At 33.8% G+C, this 17134-nt stretch overlaps 1 protein-coding gene across 3 annotated transcripts; it reads right to left on the bottom strand.

Annotated features, from left to right (window-relative positions):
- Window positions 1-60: 60 nt before the first annotated feature.
- Window positions 61-16902, bottom strand: LOC129801182 (protein spaetzle 5). 3 transcript variants are annotated; one of them, XM_055845969.1, is made up of 7 exons: window positions 16254-16902; window positions 12973-13274; window positions 12697-12902; window positions 5578-6005; window positions 4530-5138; window positions 877-943; window positions 61-572 (listed from the first exon to the last, which is right to left on the bottom strand). In XM_055845969.1, the coding sequence occupies exons 2-7, from the start codon at window positions 13000-13002 to the stop codon at window positions 404-406; spliced, it is 1509 nt and encodes a 502-aa protein (XP_055701944.1). In that variant the 5' UTR covers window positions 13003-13274; window positions 16254-16902; the 3' UTR covers window positions 61-403. The 3 variants fall into 3 exon arrangements, with proteins under 3 accessions (XP_055701944.1, XP_055701943.1, XP_055701940.1); XM_055845968.1 differs by having other exon boundaries at window positions 16664-16902; XM_055845965.1 differs by lacking the exon at window positions 16254-16902 and having other exon boundaries at window positions 12973-13466.
- Window positions 16903-17134: the final 232 nt, after the last annotated feature.

Raw genomic sequence — 17134 nt, 5'->3', positions numbered from 1 at the left:
TCTCTCTCTTGATTTTCCCACACAAATAACACAAACAAGGAAAAAAATAATATCTAAGTATTCTTCTAAACAGACAACATTTTCATTTACATTCACAATTTTTACACATAATCTCAATATTAATAAATCTTGTTTTCACCTAATAACAAAAAAAATCTACTTGTGGATAATCTTAAGAGTATCTACGGGCTTTTTTTTGTCGAAAAAAAATTGTCGCATTCTTAAATAAGCAATTAAATTAGTGATTTATCTTGGCAGTAACTTCAGCTCTCTTGGAGAATTTTCTTTAGCACTTTTCTTCATGATCTTCAGGTTCAAATCAGTTCAACAGGTCTTTTTTTTTTGTCCTTATTAACATAAATTCGTTGATGACATTGTGGACGGGTTTCCTGGTGGCGGCATTTTATTGAGGAGCGATGGTGCAGACGCAGCATGAGGGAAACCAAAAGGTGTCAGTGTAGAGTCTCTGACCATTTGCATCCAAAGCAACAAGGCGTTTCTGAACATATTTCTGTTCACAGCGAGAATTATAACCAGGCGGAATTTGGCATAGATTCGAGCAGACAGTAGAACTGAAAAAATAGATGTGAATATTTCCAGTAGATGCTTTTAGACATAAAGCACAGTAGACTCTCGCTCAATCGGCTCCTTTTCAATCGGGCTCAAAATTTTGTTAACAATTTTGACGTTTAATTTTAAAGCAAATTTGTTCAAATTCGCTGTAGTTCCTCTTGTTTTATCGTGATTCTTTATATTTGAGCGTTTTTTGTGTAATTTACAATGATTTTGATGCCAAAATCTCTCGATAATTTGGATGACATTTTGCCCCATATGCCCGATTGAGAAGAGTCTACTGTAATTATAAAAAAAACTTACGCGCAAGTTTCTGTTTTAACCAACTGCCTAGCAGTTTCTACTTGATTCACTACAAACATCCAGTTGCCTGAAATTAAAAAAAAATACGATTTTAGATTCTCCTATAGAAATATGGTGATTTATTTTGAGTCAAGAAACACGATATAGACCTTTTTAAAAACTTCTTTATTTCCTCCTGCTACGACGTTTCGGAGATTGGTATTCTGCGCAGAAACGTATTCTGCGTCAAACCGTCCAAATGGTGACATCGTCCCAGAATGTGTTTTATGAAGTCCAAGTGTATGTAATTGTTCAAGTGATTCCCCAGAAACCTGATAAGAGCTTCCCCATACCTACCCATACCTGAGGAAGGAGACAACCAATCTCCGAAACGTCGTAGCAGGAGAAAATAGAGAAGTTTTTAAAAAGGTCTATACCGTGTTTCTTGACTCAAAATTATCCACAAAAGACCGAGAATACAATTCTATCGTGATTTAAGAATTATGCAGGAAGGTATCTTCATATATTTTTTAAGCTCGGCCCAAAAATGATATTTGGTCAGGTCACGCCCTCTTTGGAAGACAGTACTAAAAAAGTCACCCTTTTGATTCTTCAATTTTTATAATCGGATTAGGTTACAATAGCAATTCAGGAATGAGCAACTTTCATCAATTTAAATATGAGAGTGGTATTAAAGAATCGCAAATCTGAATGAATATAAGCCACACCCCCTTAAGACCTGTATGAAAATAACATCGTATAGAGAAAGAGAGAGGCATTCTTACAAGTGGTATTCCGTTTTCACTGTGTAAACCAGCAGTAAAAATATAAATTTGATCAGCAAAAATTAAAATTTGAACAGTATCAGTTTAGAACTTTTAAACCCTTTAAGGACGAATGGGACACCGATGTCCCAAAAATAAAAACTACACACTGATAAAATGTGTAAAATTTTACTACTGTAATAGTGCAAAATCGACCATTTTAGTTGTTTAATTTAAAAATGTTTAAAAAATACACAACATTTTGGTAATTTGTTGTCACGTGATTGAAAATTACCATTATCGTGGTTGAAAAATTTTCAACAACGTTGTTTAATTTGAAAATGTGTAAAATTTTAACACTATAATAGTGTGAAACCGGACAAATTAATTATTTAATTGCTATCTGTGCAAAATTTCTCACTATTCTAGTCATAAAAAAATTTTCAACAATGTTTTGTAATTTAAAACTATTGAAAAATTCTAAAAATTAACATTATTATAGTTTGATCATAATTTTTCACACTATTATAGTGAGAAGCTTTGTGTATTTCAACTAAAGTTGTTGAATTTTAAAACAAAAGTTGTTGAATTTTCAGACAAAAGTTGAATTTTTTTTACAAAAGTTGTGTAAAAATGATTGAATTTCCATTTAAGACATATACTTCAGTCGAGATGCTTTTTATTGTGCAGATGTCATATAGAACATCAAATATGTACAAGCATAATAAGATACCGTGAGGATCCGAGCATCAGATGCAATTATCTCGCATTAGGGAGGATCCTGAGTACAGGAAAAAACATTACAAATATGTCTAAAAAGGCAAAAAAAACTAAAATAAACGAAATGAAATTAAAATTCAACAATTTTTAAATTAAACTATTGGGACTATTAAAATGACAAAATAAGTTCCTATTCAAAAAAAAAATTGATTTTATAACGATGGTGTCCTACTTTAAGGATTAAGGCAGTAAAATTATCAAGTAGGGGAGACCGGGGAGGTTTGGGACAGGGGTAGTGTGGGACAAGGTGACTTTTTCATTGATTTAAGGAAGTTCTCCACGGATAAGATAGTTCCTTAGATATTACGTAAAGCAGGGCTGTAGCTCCTTAGTTGGACATACCGAATTTTCTCAAAAACAGCATGTCCCTAACATCCCCTTTCTTGTCCCACGGTACCCCGGATCGGGGTTTTTAGGAATAGAATGATAGATTAAATATTTTTCCTTCTCCAAGAAAGCCTATTTATTTCCTAAGTTCAATAGAATCCTTTCATTGAAGTTAATATCTGTGGGAATACTATTGCCCATATAAAATTCTAAAACAATTTCTTGGTTCTTTGGAATAATGCCTTCAAAGTCAAAGCACGAAAAATCACTCTGATCTTATCACTCAGAATGTGATAAGAATAAGAACATTTTTCATTATGGAAAATTTTTAGCGATCTAAAAATAATTCAAACCTAGGACTCTTGCATAATAGAGCAGGCATTTTACCATTAAATCAAATTGCTCAAGCAATTGCAATCAATTGCTGTTTCCTTCCTTTTCAAAAACTTGATTAGAGAGATGACAACAGGATGAATCGTTGTAGTCCATCTAGATGCAATCGCTACTGCAAGAACAAACCGTATCCAAAATTACGGTTCTGCCATAGCGTGCCTGACCCGATGATATGAATTTTCGATTTGTGAAAGGAGAACAGTCGAGGATTTTCCTTTGTGTGTCCATCTGATAACCGTTGAGTATGAATATTACTCAATCGGCTCAAAATCGCTTTACTTCTTCACCTTAAATATTCCACAAAATCAATCTATTTTTTCTGTTGTCCAAATTAGAGAGAGTTTTAGGTCCGTAAAAGGTTTCTTCGGTTTTTCCCATAATTTTAGTCACATTTTCCCCAATTTTGCATATAGGACGTAATACGTAACTGACCTTTCTTTTGGTAGAGTGTTTTATTTAGTTAATTCGTTGTGGCTTTCTCTCCCGAAGTATACACTTAAATGTCAATCCATTTGAACAGATGAAATTGAGGAGGCTTTGAAAGTATCACTTTTCGGATGTCTTTACTTTGATTGCTGAAGTGATACTTTAAATTTAAATAAACCAGGATAAAATCATCCAAATGCTTTGATCAAAAGTATCCTCTTGAACCATTTTATTCTTTTGAAAGGATCCTAATTATATTCTTCTACAAGTGTTAATTATTGTAAATTTACTTTGTAAATATTTTGATAACTAGACTCACTTTTCATTTAGAAGTCATGCAAAAAAAATACAGTCATCTAATTTTCTTTGACTTCTATGCAAATCCGATAAGGGGCGTGGTCTTATTTGCAATGGGCGGAGATTTTTAAACTAAATATGAGATTAAATTTCTGGTGCTAGTTTGTTTGAATAATACTTTCGAACTTCCTTGTGAAATGTGGAATATTAAACTTTAATTTTATGTAGCATTGTATGACCGTCTTCAGACTAGAGGCTTAGCCCAATTCCCGAGGGTCTCAAAACCTTAAACAGCAACCGGTTTTATTGATTTTTTTTTCAAAATGTAATAGGTCATTTGCCCTAATAATCCAGTTCTAAGTCAAAATTTTCCAAAAGATCTTGACTGATAAGATATTAGAGAAGTTAAGCCATATGACTAAGCCTTATGCCCTAGACACACTTACGACTTAAGCCGAGAGACGACTTAGTGGAAAATGATAGAAATGTAGTTTAACCATCATTTCTAATATAATTACGCTAAGCCGTCTGTCGGCTAATCCTCATGTCTGTCAAAGCCCTTAGGTCTGAAGCCCGTATATGGGTCTTGGTGGGCTTGAACTCAAACTTATTTTGGGCGTTAATCAGTAAGTGCAAAAATCATATAAAATTCTTTAAAAAAAACAATTTACACTCAATAAACCTTACCTTTGTTATTGAGGGCTGCCTGAGGCTGGATGAACTGTGTCCGCACTTGACAGAGAGCTTCCTGGTCAAATGATTGTCTTTTATTTCTCAAGCCCGCATTTTCTGGAAGCTTACTCTCATCCAACAAGAGACTTTCCAAGGGTTGTCTCTTAACTCTCACTAGACTTTCGTTGAAACTCCGGATTTCCTGTCGCAGGATTTCTGTTCTCACTACAGGTTTTGGCTTTTCTTCAACTTCAGTAACACTCCTTCCATATCTTCTGAACCAATCTGCGGGATTGTAGTTGGTTGTCTGAGGCTGTGATCTAGCTTGTTGATTGACGGTCGGTTGATTGAAAGTACTGTAGTAGTTCTGATTGATTCCAGAAGCAGGAGGTGGGTTCGTGAAGGTGGTTTGAGAGGGAGAAACTTGGGTAGGATTTGCAGGAACATTGAAAGGAACCTGTTGTTGGGAAGCAAATGTCTGCTGATTTCCTGATCGTTGTGAAAGAAAATTGTTGTCCTGTGGAGCTGGAGGTGCTCTAAGTGCTTCTGTGAATATTACATTGATCGGTTGTCCATTAAATCCATTTCCATTGAGACTGTTGCCATTTTTTCCATTTGTAGTTCCTGAATTAGATTAAATTTTTTGCACTGTGTTAGTACAAAAGATTAGGGTACCATAGGCTAATTATGAACCGAATTTAGTCCTGAACTTTTAGATTTCCTCACTGTTTCAGATTGTTAAAAGAAAAATACAACAAAGAAGTGTTCTAGAGTGAAGTTCTTTCTTTTCTCTTTGCCCATGAAACATTGAAGATCTCAAAGATCAGGACAAGATTCTGTTCGCAATAATTAATCTTTTGTACCCTAATGTTCGTCAAGCTCAGAGATCAATTCATGGATTTTTTTTCATTATCTCTAGAATAATTTTTCCATATTAATCTAGAAAAAAAATTACGTCCTGGGCTTAGGAGAAGTAAGTATGACTACGAAAAGGACAATGTAGACTGTAGTGTAGAGCATTCACAGAGAGACAAATGAATTTAATTAAGAAAAAAAATCTCACCCAATCCATTAAATTGATCCCTGTTGATGCCAGTTAAGGGAGTAAAGAACTCTTGCTGTTGAGGCTTATTGCCGGTAAATGAAGTCCTTGGAGGATTGTAATTGTATCCTCCGTCGTTTGAATAACCACCAGCTGTATTTGTCCGTCCGAAAGGTACATAATTGTTCGTCGGGGCCACAAGATTTGCGTTGAACACTGGAGCCGGCGTTGAAGTGTCCGGGGGTGGCGGAGGCGGTTGATATGAAGCAGGAACTGGCGGTGTACCAGGTACACCGTAAGTTGGCGATGGGGGCCCATACGTCGGAGTTGGTGGTCCATAAGTAGGATGAGGAGTAGCTGTTCGATCATGAAATTCATCCCCAGTCTCATCCACGAGATGGGGATTGATGTCGTAGCCCCATTTGTCGATCAGAGTCTTAATGACTTGGCTGTGAAAAAAATTATGTAATTTCAAAATGTATGGATCTAATTTAATTACTTTTAAAATTTAAAGCTTTGCAAACAAAGCATGGAACGTTAATGACCGGTAAATTTCATAATAAATAAATACAAAACAAAATTAAAGCAATTTAATTAAATAAAAAAGTTACCTTATTTGTTTTACAATTACACACATGGGGCAAAAAACTATTAATTGATTGATTGATATTGATTGGTGATGTTTAAGAAGTAGATGGACAACTTTACTTGAGTTTGCAAAGAAGCAAAATAGTGGAAGCAGAGAAAGAAATGAAAAACCGGCTTTTGCTTGCTTTTCACCGCTCACCTCAAGGTCACTCTTGAGTTGATTTTTGGCCAGAAGATGATTCGACATCTTGGGAAAATTACACATTTTCCCGTAATACAAATTTAAATTAAATAGGGGAAGGTGGGACAGTTTCATGATGTCAGGAAATGTAATTTTTAAGATAATTTTATATATTAATACAAAACCTTGATATCACACAGTTCCTACTCCTACATAAAAATTGTATGATTATTCACATTAATTGCTGTTAGACATCTTTCGAAAGTGCCCATGCTTGATACGACCCAAGCTTAATAAAAACTATTTTTTTCCTATGTTAATCAATAGTTATGACCCAAAGCAATATATAATATTTCAATAGCTGGTGCTAAGCCTCACATTTCCTAAAAAAAAATTAGGATCCCAGCTCTTTTTTCCTAGTTTCAGGATGCACAATTCAAAAATGGGTTCAAAACCGTAATTTCGATACATGATATTTCATAATTATTTCTTAATTAATGTCGCTGTTCAGGAAAACTACTATCATAGGCACATAGAGGGTTCATCAGTACTAATATTTATGTAAAAATATTTTTAATTGGTGGACACTGTTTTTGTGGTAGGTGACAATTTCATAAATTCTATCTGTGTCCATCCTATATTTTAAGAAGGGTCCATGAATGATAATCTTAATGTGGCAACTCTATCATTAAATGTGATTATTTTATAATTACGCAAATTGTAAACCTCCAATTTTATCGAGAATTGACATAGCCTTCAACCCTGTTGCCTGAATTTTAAGGTTGCAGAATGACATTTTCATGGACTCAAAGTGAAAAAATGGTTTTCGCTAGCGCCCTAATTTCATAAAAACATGGCTTAGAAAAATTACATAAAAGTGATTTTAAAACTAATAACCAGTCTTACAAACTATTTAGGCAGATAGATTAGAGTTCCGTCTAGATATTGATGTTCAATTTTTTGTATCCGGTGAAATTTTTACAGTGAAAATGGGCCTCCGAGTTGTCGAATCAATCATTACACAGGGAGACCCCGGACCCAACTTGTATAAAAATCGCTCCTGAATTTTCATTTTCTTCTTGAAGAAAATCTAAGGATTTCCAGGAACTATTTGAGGTTGGATTATGAACCTAATAAGTGAGACATTTTTTTGTCATAGTGGAAGAATCGCTTCTGTTTGTGTGTTAATCATAAAATAATCACAAACATTGGACATCATTTTGCAGTATCAAGCATGGGCACTTTCCCCTAAATATCGTTCGAGCTTGCCACAATCCAAATTTGCAATGAAGGAATCCCAATTCTATAAGCTTATCTAGATCGAGATTGCTCCATGATTTCTCGAGATATTTCAAGTTGAAGATTGCAATTTCGCGAATTTTCGCGGGCCGCCAAATTTTTCGCGAATTTTCGCGGGTCGTGAAAAATTTCGCGGATTTTGCACTTGTTAAGCCTAAACGAAACTCTAGTGTGATGTCAAGTTGGAGGCCTTGATCTCTCATAGTTTCTGAGAAAATCGATTTTAAAGTTTTTTTACACAATTTTATGCATTTTTCTTCCAATTTTTTTCATTTTCAAGTGAAATTTTCCACATATCAAGCCTGAAAGAGGCTCTAAATGGATGTAAAATTTGAGGCCTCTATCTCTCATAGTTTCCGAGATAACCTATTTTAAAGATTTTCAGATACTTTTATGCATTTCTCATCCAATTTTCCCCATTAATAACGATAATATGTTACATACGGTTTAAGTTTAAACTAAATTTGCATTATTTATGTATAAATATCGTTCGAGTTTGCCACAATCCAAATTTGCAATGAAGAAATCACACTTCTATAAGCTGATCTAGACTTATCACTGGCTTTAAATAATATTCTTAAATAAAGAATTATTGTCTTAATTTTGTGTTTACTATAATTTAATTCTGTAGATTTCTAGTTAAATTTGGTAAATGGATTGCTTTTATCGTGTGACCATAGTGATAATAGATATTTTTACAGCGTTTCGCCATTCACAAGTCAGTTTATGTCTCTAATATCGTCCACTTAGATTTTTGTTTCTTCACATTCAACAAAATTATTTTCTCTTTCAATTTTTGTAAAGACAATGACAATGACTAAAACTTTGGATGAGCTTCGGCAGGGCAAAAACTTACAGGATAATTCATACAGTGTGGACGATATTACAATAAAAGTGTCCGATATATTACTCAAAGCAATCTCTAGACTTTTAGTCAATTATTAAATATTTTAAGAATTATTTTAGAGAAAACAAAGATGACTTTTCAAAGTTCCGAACAACAAACTTCTGAAAAAAAAATTGTAAAAAAATTAATTTAAAAATTATAGGTGTTATCACGCTTGCACAGTCACGCAAGTTCCTTTACAAAAAAAATCGATAAGTTTGAAATAATACATTTCAATAGTGCTCCACATTGAGATTGGCAACTTTATAAACCATATAGACTGATTTTTATTATAAACCTTTTCATTTAATTCTAATGAATTTTCCAGCAATAACACTAAAAGGGTTACAAAGTCGCAATATGTTATTGTTTGACTAAAGAAAAAAAAGAGATATGGAAAGAAGGTCGTGAAAATTGCAGAAGGAGAAACAGAGCACGAAAATTCGCGGCATTTCTAAATCAATTGATCATCGGTTGGCAAAGTGGCATCCCAAGCCACTTCAGAAGCTTTAATTGAGCCCGCACAATTGAGATGTGCGCAATGTTAAAACAGTCACTAATGCAACATTCTATTAAATTTCGCATATTTCGGTGGGAAAAGAGGTGAGATTGAGCAAAATGATGGAGATGAAGAACAAAAAGATGAGAGAGAAATGAAAAATATTAGCATCACTTTCCATTATGTAATTCTCTTTTAAGGTGGCTGCTTGAGACGATTTTGTGATGTTAGAAGAAGTGAATGAAAAAAAAGTCGATGGAGAAGATCATGTTGAATTTACTAATTCGCACGCATTGTTGGATTTTCTTTTGGCTTTCCGAGGAGAACCACCATAAAAAAAAGCAACAGCCATTGATTGAGACTTTGAGACTTTATGATGTCTTTTAGATCTGGGAAAGTCCCACTTGACCGGCAAAGCATTTGACAAAGCCTCAAATCGCGCAATATTTGATCTCTTCTGCAACTTTTCCACTCGATCTCCCCTGGAAAGTTCTGCTTAATGAGAAGGATAAATAGAAGGGGGTGGCACGTAGATCTAAGTTAATTTAAGCTAAGTGATTCTCAATACAATGACCTCGATCTAATGAAAATTTGCAGAGAAAATAGAAAGGTATTTGACACAATGCCGCACGTATTCGCGGGTACTGACCTTTTGGTTGTTTCGATCAGTAATAATCCTATTAGGTCAGTAAATATAGAAAAAAATAGAAAAATAGTGTATTAATGCAATTTTTGCAAAAGTCTTGAAATTTCCAACCCGAATGCATCTGTCGAAATCGGCAATGAATCGGTAAAGTATACTGGTAGATGACCTATTTTTCTTAAATATTCTTTCTTTGTCCGTAAACTTGTTACCTATCTAGAGGCCATCTAGAGAAGTTAAGTACCGATACATACGATTCACTCATCTGTTAAGTACTGATACGGTAAGACATATGAACTTCCTATCTTCGGAGGACCCCCCCTCCCATAAGTCGACCCAAGGAACATGATTATGATTTTTATGATTTTTATTTTCCCCCCATCCCCTCCATTCTCACCGAAACCATGTTTTATTGGTTTTTCTCGAAAACTGCTCTTACGCAATTTCTTTTATTTTTGAAAATGTTTTGGAGGTGGTCCAGGCGCACATTTCGCCCAAACATAAAAAAATCGCCATCTTGAATTTTCGAAGATCAAAGTTTAACTGGTCTTGAAATCTGCAATGAATCGGTTAAATATCCGAAAATGGCTTTTTCTTTCTTGTGTTTACATTTTTTGTTTGTTCGTATATTTGTAACTCATGCAAGAACATTCGAAAATAACCGTTTCTTTACCAATTTTTCGATTTTGAAATGCTTTCACAGCCCTTTACTGAACATTTGAGGCATTGGACTGGCTATTAAAATATAATATTATAATGGGTCAAATTCATTTCTAACACATTGAAAAAAATTATTTGTGCGAAGCATAAATAGAAAGCTTTTGTCCTGTCTTTCTAACTGTCAAATTTGCTTAGAAGTTGTCTTCAAAGTTCTAAAAAATATTCACTGTGCTTTTCTTAAAATTTTTTGAACTATTTTTTGTTTTTTTTTTTAATTTTTTTTTCTGTGTTTAAAATGATATACAGTAGACTCTCTCCCAATCGGGAATATGGGGCAAAATGTCATCCGGTTTATCGATAGATTTGGGCGTCAAAGCCTTTGTAAATTCCACAAAAACCGCTCAATTATAAAGAATCACGATAAAATAGGAAGAACTACAGTGAATTTGAGCAAATTAGCTTCATAATTAAACGTGAAAATTGTCAACAAAATTTGTCACCCGATTGAAAAGGAGCCGATTGAGTGAGAGACTACTGTAGTTAGAGGGAATATATTCTAACATAATTCAGATGAGCCATAAACATAAACTGGGTTCTAGGTGAAATCCAAAATACGATTTTTGGAGAAATAGACCACGCCCACAAAAAAGCTTAAAGGAATAACAAATATTGTAAGTTTCTCAAAATTATTTTAGAATGTTTTATGATAACTTAGCAGTGTGATCTAAATTTAAGTCTCAGTTGCTAAAAGTAATGGTCATGTGTTTTAATATTGGAAAAAAATATATTTTGAATTTTTAATTTTCTTTCGTACATTGCAAACAAGTTTATTCATTCTTAGACCAATTTTGATAAGATTATTGTTTATAGCAAGTAAAAATCAAAAATCGTTAAATGGCACATCTTATAGACCAGGAAAATTTATGAAATCAAAATTCACAATTTTTGTATATGTCTATCCCACTCTTTTGTTCTCTTCTTCTTCTTTTGAGTATAATACAACAAATTTAATTTAGTCCAATGTAATTTTGAGTGCAAACGAATGGAATAGACTTACGCTTAAAATTCAAATTGAACTTATTGTGATGTTTAAATGAAGAAGAAGAGTATAGAGTTATGCCCTAGACACACTTAGGACTTAAGCCGAGAGGCGACTTAGTGGAAAATGATGGAAATGCACTTTAACCATTATTTCTAATATAATTACGCTAAGGCGTCTCTCGGCTGATCCTCATGTCTGTCAAGGTCCTTTGACATATGCACCACTTTTGAGAAAAATTATATGGATTGAGATTTTCCTGATCTAAAATGTGTGCCAGGGATATAAAGTTCTAAATTCAGTACTAATGGCTGCGGCAGATCAGGAAAATTTCGTGAAATCAAAATTCACATCTCTTTTTTTTCAAAGTTCCATTTACATCTGTTTCACTTTTTCGCACTTGCAAAATTATATTGGATTGAATTAAATTTGTTGTGATTTTTAAATTTAAATTTAAATAGAAGAATATGAAAAAGTAGGATAGACATACAAAATTTTTGAGAAAAAAAGGGATTTCAATTTCGATTTCATGAAATTTTCCTGATCCAAAAGATGGGCCAGGGACATTATTTTCTAAATTCAGGACTAAATAGGTACTAATCAAATTTGATTTTAGACCAACCAATAATCTTTTCCTATTTAATAGTAGGGAAAATGGGGCACCGTTGTATAGGGGTAGCTTTGAAATTGGGCTTCTTTCATTTGGAATTCAGCCTTATCATAATGTATTTTAATTTTATTTTGTAATTTAATTTAATTTAAATAATATCATGATAAGATCCAGTTTCATTTAAAAGTAAGAGAAAAAAGTCTAATTTTAAAGCTGCCCTAATTCAAAGGTGTCTCACTTTCCCTTACTCTGTTACCACACTTGCACATTAAAATTTTAATATGATTTACATTAATTGTCGCTGGTGAGAGTCCAAATCTGTAATTTGTGTGTTTGAATAATTTTATATTCAAAATTTGATCTATTTGTTGATAAAAAGGTAGACTTGGCCCGCAAAATTTGATATAAATTGATTTATAGCATTAATGCAAAAAATTAATGCGATTTTCTCTTTAATTTTTTAATGTGAAAAATATTTATGCTTTAGGTAAATTTAAACTTATTTTTGCAGGCCAAGTCCACTTCTTTATCAATAAATAGAAAAACCCCAAATATTAAGTGACTCAAAGACACAAATAACATATTTGGGCGCTCACAAGCGACAATTAATGTGAATCACATTAAAATTTTAATGAACAAGTGTGATAACGCCGTTACTGTGCTTTCTGATAATGATAAAGTAAACTTTAGATTAGAGTTTCAAAATTACTGTGATGGTCTTTGTAATAAACTTACACAGGATAGTGATCCACATGTTCGCAGTAAGTCTTTCCGGGACCAGCACAAGTTGGGGTATTTCCAGGTGGCGCCGGGACGTATTCACACGGTGGCGCCCCATACAGTCCGCACTGAAGTTGGGGCTTTTGCTGTTGGTACGGAATGTACTGCTGATGTTGATGATGGTGGGGATATGGAGCCTCTGAGCTCACTAATTTGATTATCTTGGAAGAGAGAGAGATGAGAAAGATGCGGGAGTGTTTGTCGACCAAATATCCAGTTGCCATCTCTTACCACAAAAAGCCACAGCAACTTATGCATCATTCGACTCTTGGATGAGATCCTCGGTTGTGTTGAAAAGTTTATCTTATGCTCGTCAAAGAACCAAGTTCTTGAAAATTCTGTACCTCCAAATACTTCTTTTGGACTTAAGTGAGTACAAAAGAGGCACCGTTTACACTTTCATTGTCTCACAATTCTCACCACAAGACACTCGATGGTCTCGAGAAATTTCAGGCCAAATATTTCCACAAACATACTCATATTTTTTCCACGACTTTTTTGGACACTCTTAAAGTCAATGTACTTCGAATTTTCTGAGACAAACAATGAAGATATTTAGTATTTCTGTCTAATTTAATTAACAGCCCAATAAATTATTAGAAGGATTAGGCGACTCATTGGATTTAGTGAAAAGTGAGAGGATCTTCTTCAAGTGAGAAAGCTTGCATAATTCCCGGAACAAGACATGAAAGACGAGACGCGATGAGCCCCCAAATATCGCTACTGTTTACCAATTAATTATGCACTCAGAGAAAATTGACCGAAATAAAGAGCAATTGAGGTAAATTTTTCTAAATTATTACTGTTTAATTTTTATGATCATGGATTTTTGTGAATTTTATCATTTTCATGTTTAATATGAAATGGGAGATCATATAAGTCAAATTGAATTAAAAAAAATAGGAATTAATTTATTGATGGTGTCAGTCTCTTAATGAATCACATTAGTCCATCTTCAAGACACGCTATACGTAATTCGCATTATAAAACTATTTTAAACATATTTCTTTTGACGAATGCAATTTCTCAAAAATCATAATAATTATACCAATTATAATTTTTTACCATCTAAAAATCTTGTATAGGGGAAGATGGGGTAGTTTCGCACAACAATGAATTTTAAAATATATTTTAAAACCAATAATTTTATATCTGAACAATTCTTACTCATATACACTAATAAACTTTCACTTATCCGGATGATTGTGGTTGAAAATAGTGGAAAAGGGTGACTATTTTTAATTTCTCGAGTGTTTGACAGCTGTCATCCGGATCTCGAAGAGCTGAGTCTATGAAAATGAAAACGGCGTGATCCTGCTTAAAGTCTTAAAGTCTTTTTCAAGACTTATTTTCCAATTCAACCATTTTTTTTAACTCCGTACATTGTATAACCATTTCTGTAGGAAGAACACAAGGAAATATCGACAAGCAGTTTTTTTGCTAAGGTTGCATGACGGTAGGTGGCTAGACGTAGGCGATGCCAGACCCCCCCCCCACCTCAGTACCTCAAACTCATAACTCAGCTGGGTTTAATTAATTTTAAAATTTCTATAACTTCTGTTTTAGTTGCTAGAATTTCAAAACATTGATGATTGGGAAAGCTCTCGTTAAATGCTACAACTCATCTGAACATTTTAACTACATCTGATTTAATCGAACGTTCGATTAACCGAACAATCGATTTTCGAAAATTCAATGCAAAGTATTTCGAAAATTATGCGAGATTTTACGATGAATTTGTAATTTGTTTAAGCTAAGATCGAGCCCTTTACGGCGTTATCACACTTGCACATTAAAATTTTAATGTGATTCACATTAATTGTCGCTTTTAAGCGTCCAAATATGTTATTTGTGTCTTTGAGTCACTTAATATTTGGGGTTTTTCTATTTATTGATAAAGAAGTGGACTTGGACTGCAAAAATAAGTTTAAATTTACCTAAATCATAAATATTTTTCAAATTAAAAAATTAAAGAGAAAATCGCATTAATTTTTCGCATTAATGCTATAAATCAATTTATATCAAATTTTGCGGGCCAAGTTTACCTTTTTATCAACAAATAGATCAAATTTTGAATATAAAATGATTCAAACACACAAATTACACATTTGGACTCTCACCGGCGACAATTAATGTGAATCATATTATAATTTTAATGTGCAAGTGTTATAACACAGTTAAAACAATAGGTCTCGCTTTACACTCACAGTGTTCCTTAACGGAGCTATCAATAAATGAAAATATCTTGACCATACCGTATTTCCAGTATTTGTGAAGCGATTTCGATGAAATTTTCGACTTAATCTGAGGTGGAGGCCTTTCTAACGATTGAGTGCATCCGTCCCATATGTACATCAACCTCAACAATGTTAGTGTAGATTAACTGATAGGCAGTTAAAGTTTTGACGGAATGAGCTTAATTATCGGTTCATGGCTGTTTTTATACTGATATAACATATTGGTTAAAACCGGTTGGAATCATTTCATTAATTTTTTTGGAATTCAAAAATATTTCCAGCGAACCTAAATTTGTCGCAATCGATTGAGACATGGGCTCCCTTCCCTTTATAAAGTCTCAAGTCTCAAGAGTTAAAGGGTTCACTGTTTTTTTTTCAATCTAAATTAAATAAAAAAAAGTTTGCAGAAAAAATCACTAAAATCGGTTTATGACAGATTTATAGATTAGGTTAGGTCAGGCTTGATTCTTATAGCGGATTAGGTGCCAAGGCGTAATGGGCATTCAATCTTTCGGAGGAAAGGTTAGCTACAATATACTAAAATTTCAGAGAACAGAAAAATATGTACATTTGAATATTCGATTTGGAAATTCTGAAAATCGATATTTCGTTTTAAGCTATTACATTTTTCGTCAGGAATACCAAGTCATTCTACTAAGTCATGATGTTCTGAAGAGTTGTAATATTTAACAAGACCTTTCATTTTTACCATCTATCATCAAATTCTGTCAATTGGAACAAAAATTGTGGTAATTTTTAAAACTGTTTTTGCAAGTTTCACACTACACGTCAGAGTTTTTTTAATCAAATGAGACGTAGCTAACAATATTTTTCAAGCCAAAAAATGCATTATGTGCCTGATTTTATTATCAATAATTATATATCCCAATCACTACACATAATGTTATTAAATAAGTCTTTATTATTTATTATATGAGACTCTATCTCCCTAGTTAAAAAAAGAACTATTTCAAAATTGATAGCGTGAAAATAATTCGTTGAGTAATGATGTATAAGAACTTTTCTAAAAACTTCAATTTTTCTGAGTGCACGCAATCAAAAACAAATAAAATTGAAAGACGCGATCGAGGAATCAATAATCAAGAAGCCATAAGCCGAATTAATCGATAAAATTTCCACAATTCACATTGTTAGCTTATTTTAACACTTCTCTTTTTTTCTCACTATCCCACTTTTTCTAGTAGCTCGCCCACAAAATATCCGGCACAAGTCTAATTGTCTCTTATTGATTAAATGAGCCAATTGATATGAAACCTTGATACTTATGTTGACAGGCAATTAATCCTTGATCAATGAAATTCCGCGACAATTGCTCGAGAAACCCCCCGCTGCGAATGTCGCGTTCACCTTTTTTTGCGCATCCGCAATCTCATTAAAGGTAAATGGACAGGGGCTCATTAAGTCACTGTATGATGGCTCTTTTTTTTGTGGTCATCCGTGGATGTCAATCTAAGAAATATTGTGGTGGTCTTTTTTTTGGCGCGAAAAAAGGTGAAACCATTTGTCGCCCACAAAAATTGGCTCTCAAAATCTCTTTTCAAATTGTATTGTTGATCAGAAGATTTTGCATGCTTGTCGCGTCTTTTTGTTTGAATTTCGTGGACGAAGAAATGTTTTTAGTGAAGAAGAGACGACAAAGCCAGAAAAAAACTTTTACTTTTCACCTTCACGTGAATCACTGCGAAACAAGTCTCAAAATTCAAGACACAACTTAAGACACTTTTGGTGACCGATTTCCCGATCGAGTCAAAGAGGACTGGCCTCCTGAAAGGTGCACAATTGAGCCCTCGGGGCTACCACAATCTGGCCCAAAAGTCTGCTTATGAGAAATTTCAAACACCAAATACTTTTCGCGACGGAGGCAAAAATCGAAAGTTACCACGACGATCGACAGTTCCCAACTAAATTCAAAATCAACACCATGAGTGCCTCAAAGTTTCAAATCTGACTTCTTTTTTTTTAGTTTCTTTTGGATGTTTCACTCTCTGCGTGTCGCACACTAGCTCACCGATCACCTGGTGATCTAGCTGCAGAGTTTTTGAAGAGTAGGGAGGGAATCCACGAAGACGCGTCAGAGATCGTATCGCTAAACCGGCGAACATGGTAACGTTCCTTCTCTGCAAAAATCCCCGGTA

This window comes from Phlebotomus papatasi, chromosome 2, assembly GCF_024763615.1.
Source record: "Phlebotomus papatasi isolate M1 chromosome 2, Ppap_2.1, whole genome shotgun sequence".
Lineage (NCBI taxonomy): Eukaryota > Metazoa > Arthropoda > Insecta > Diptera > Psychodidae > Phlebotomus > Phlebotomus papatasi.
The sequence above is the reverse complement of the archived record's forward strand: the minus strand, read 5'-3'. Positions and strand labels throughout refer to the sequence as shown.

Excerpts from the sequence above, each read along its gene's own strand:
- LOC129801182 (XM_055845969.1), bottom strand. The coding sequence starts at position 13,002 with ATGATGCATAAGTTGCTGTGGCTTTTTGTG. Across the intron at positions 12,903-12,972 it reads AGTTGCTGTGGCTTTTTGTG|ATAATCAAATTAGTGAGCTC; the intron begins GTAAGAGATGGC and ends CTCTCTTCCAAG. Across the intron at positions 573-876 it reads GTTAAAACAGAAACTTGCGC|TTCTACTGTCTGCTCGAATC; the intron begins GTAAGTTTTTTT and ends CTATTTTTTCAG.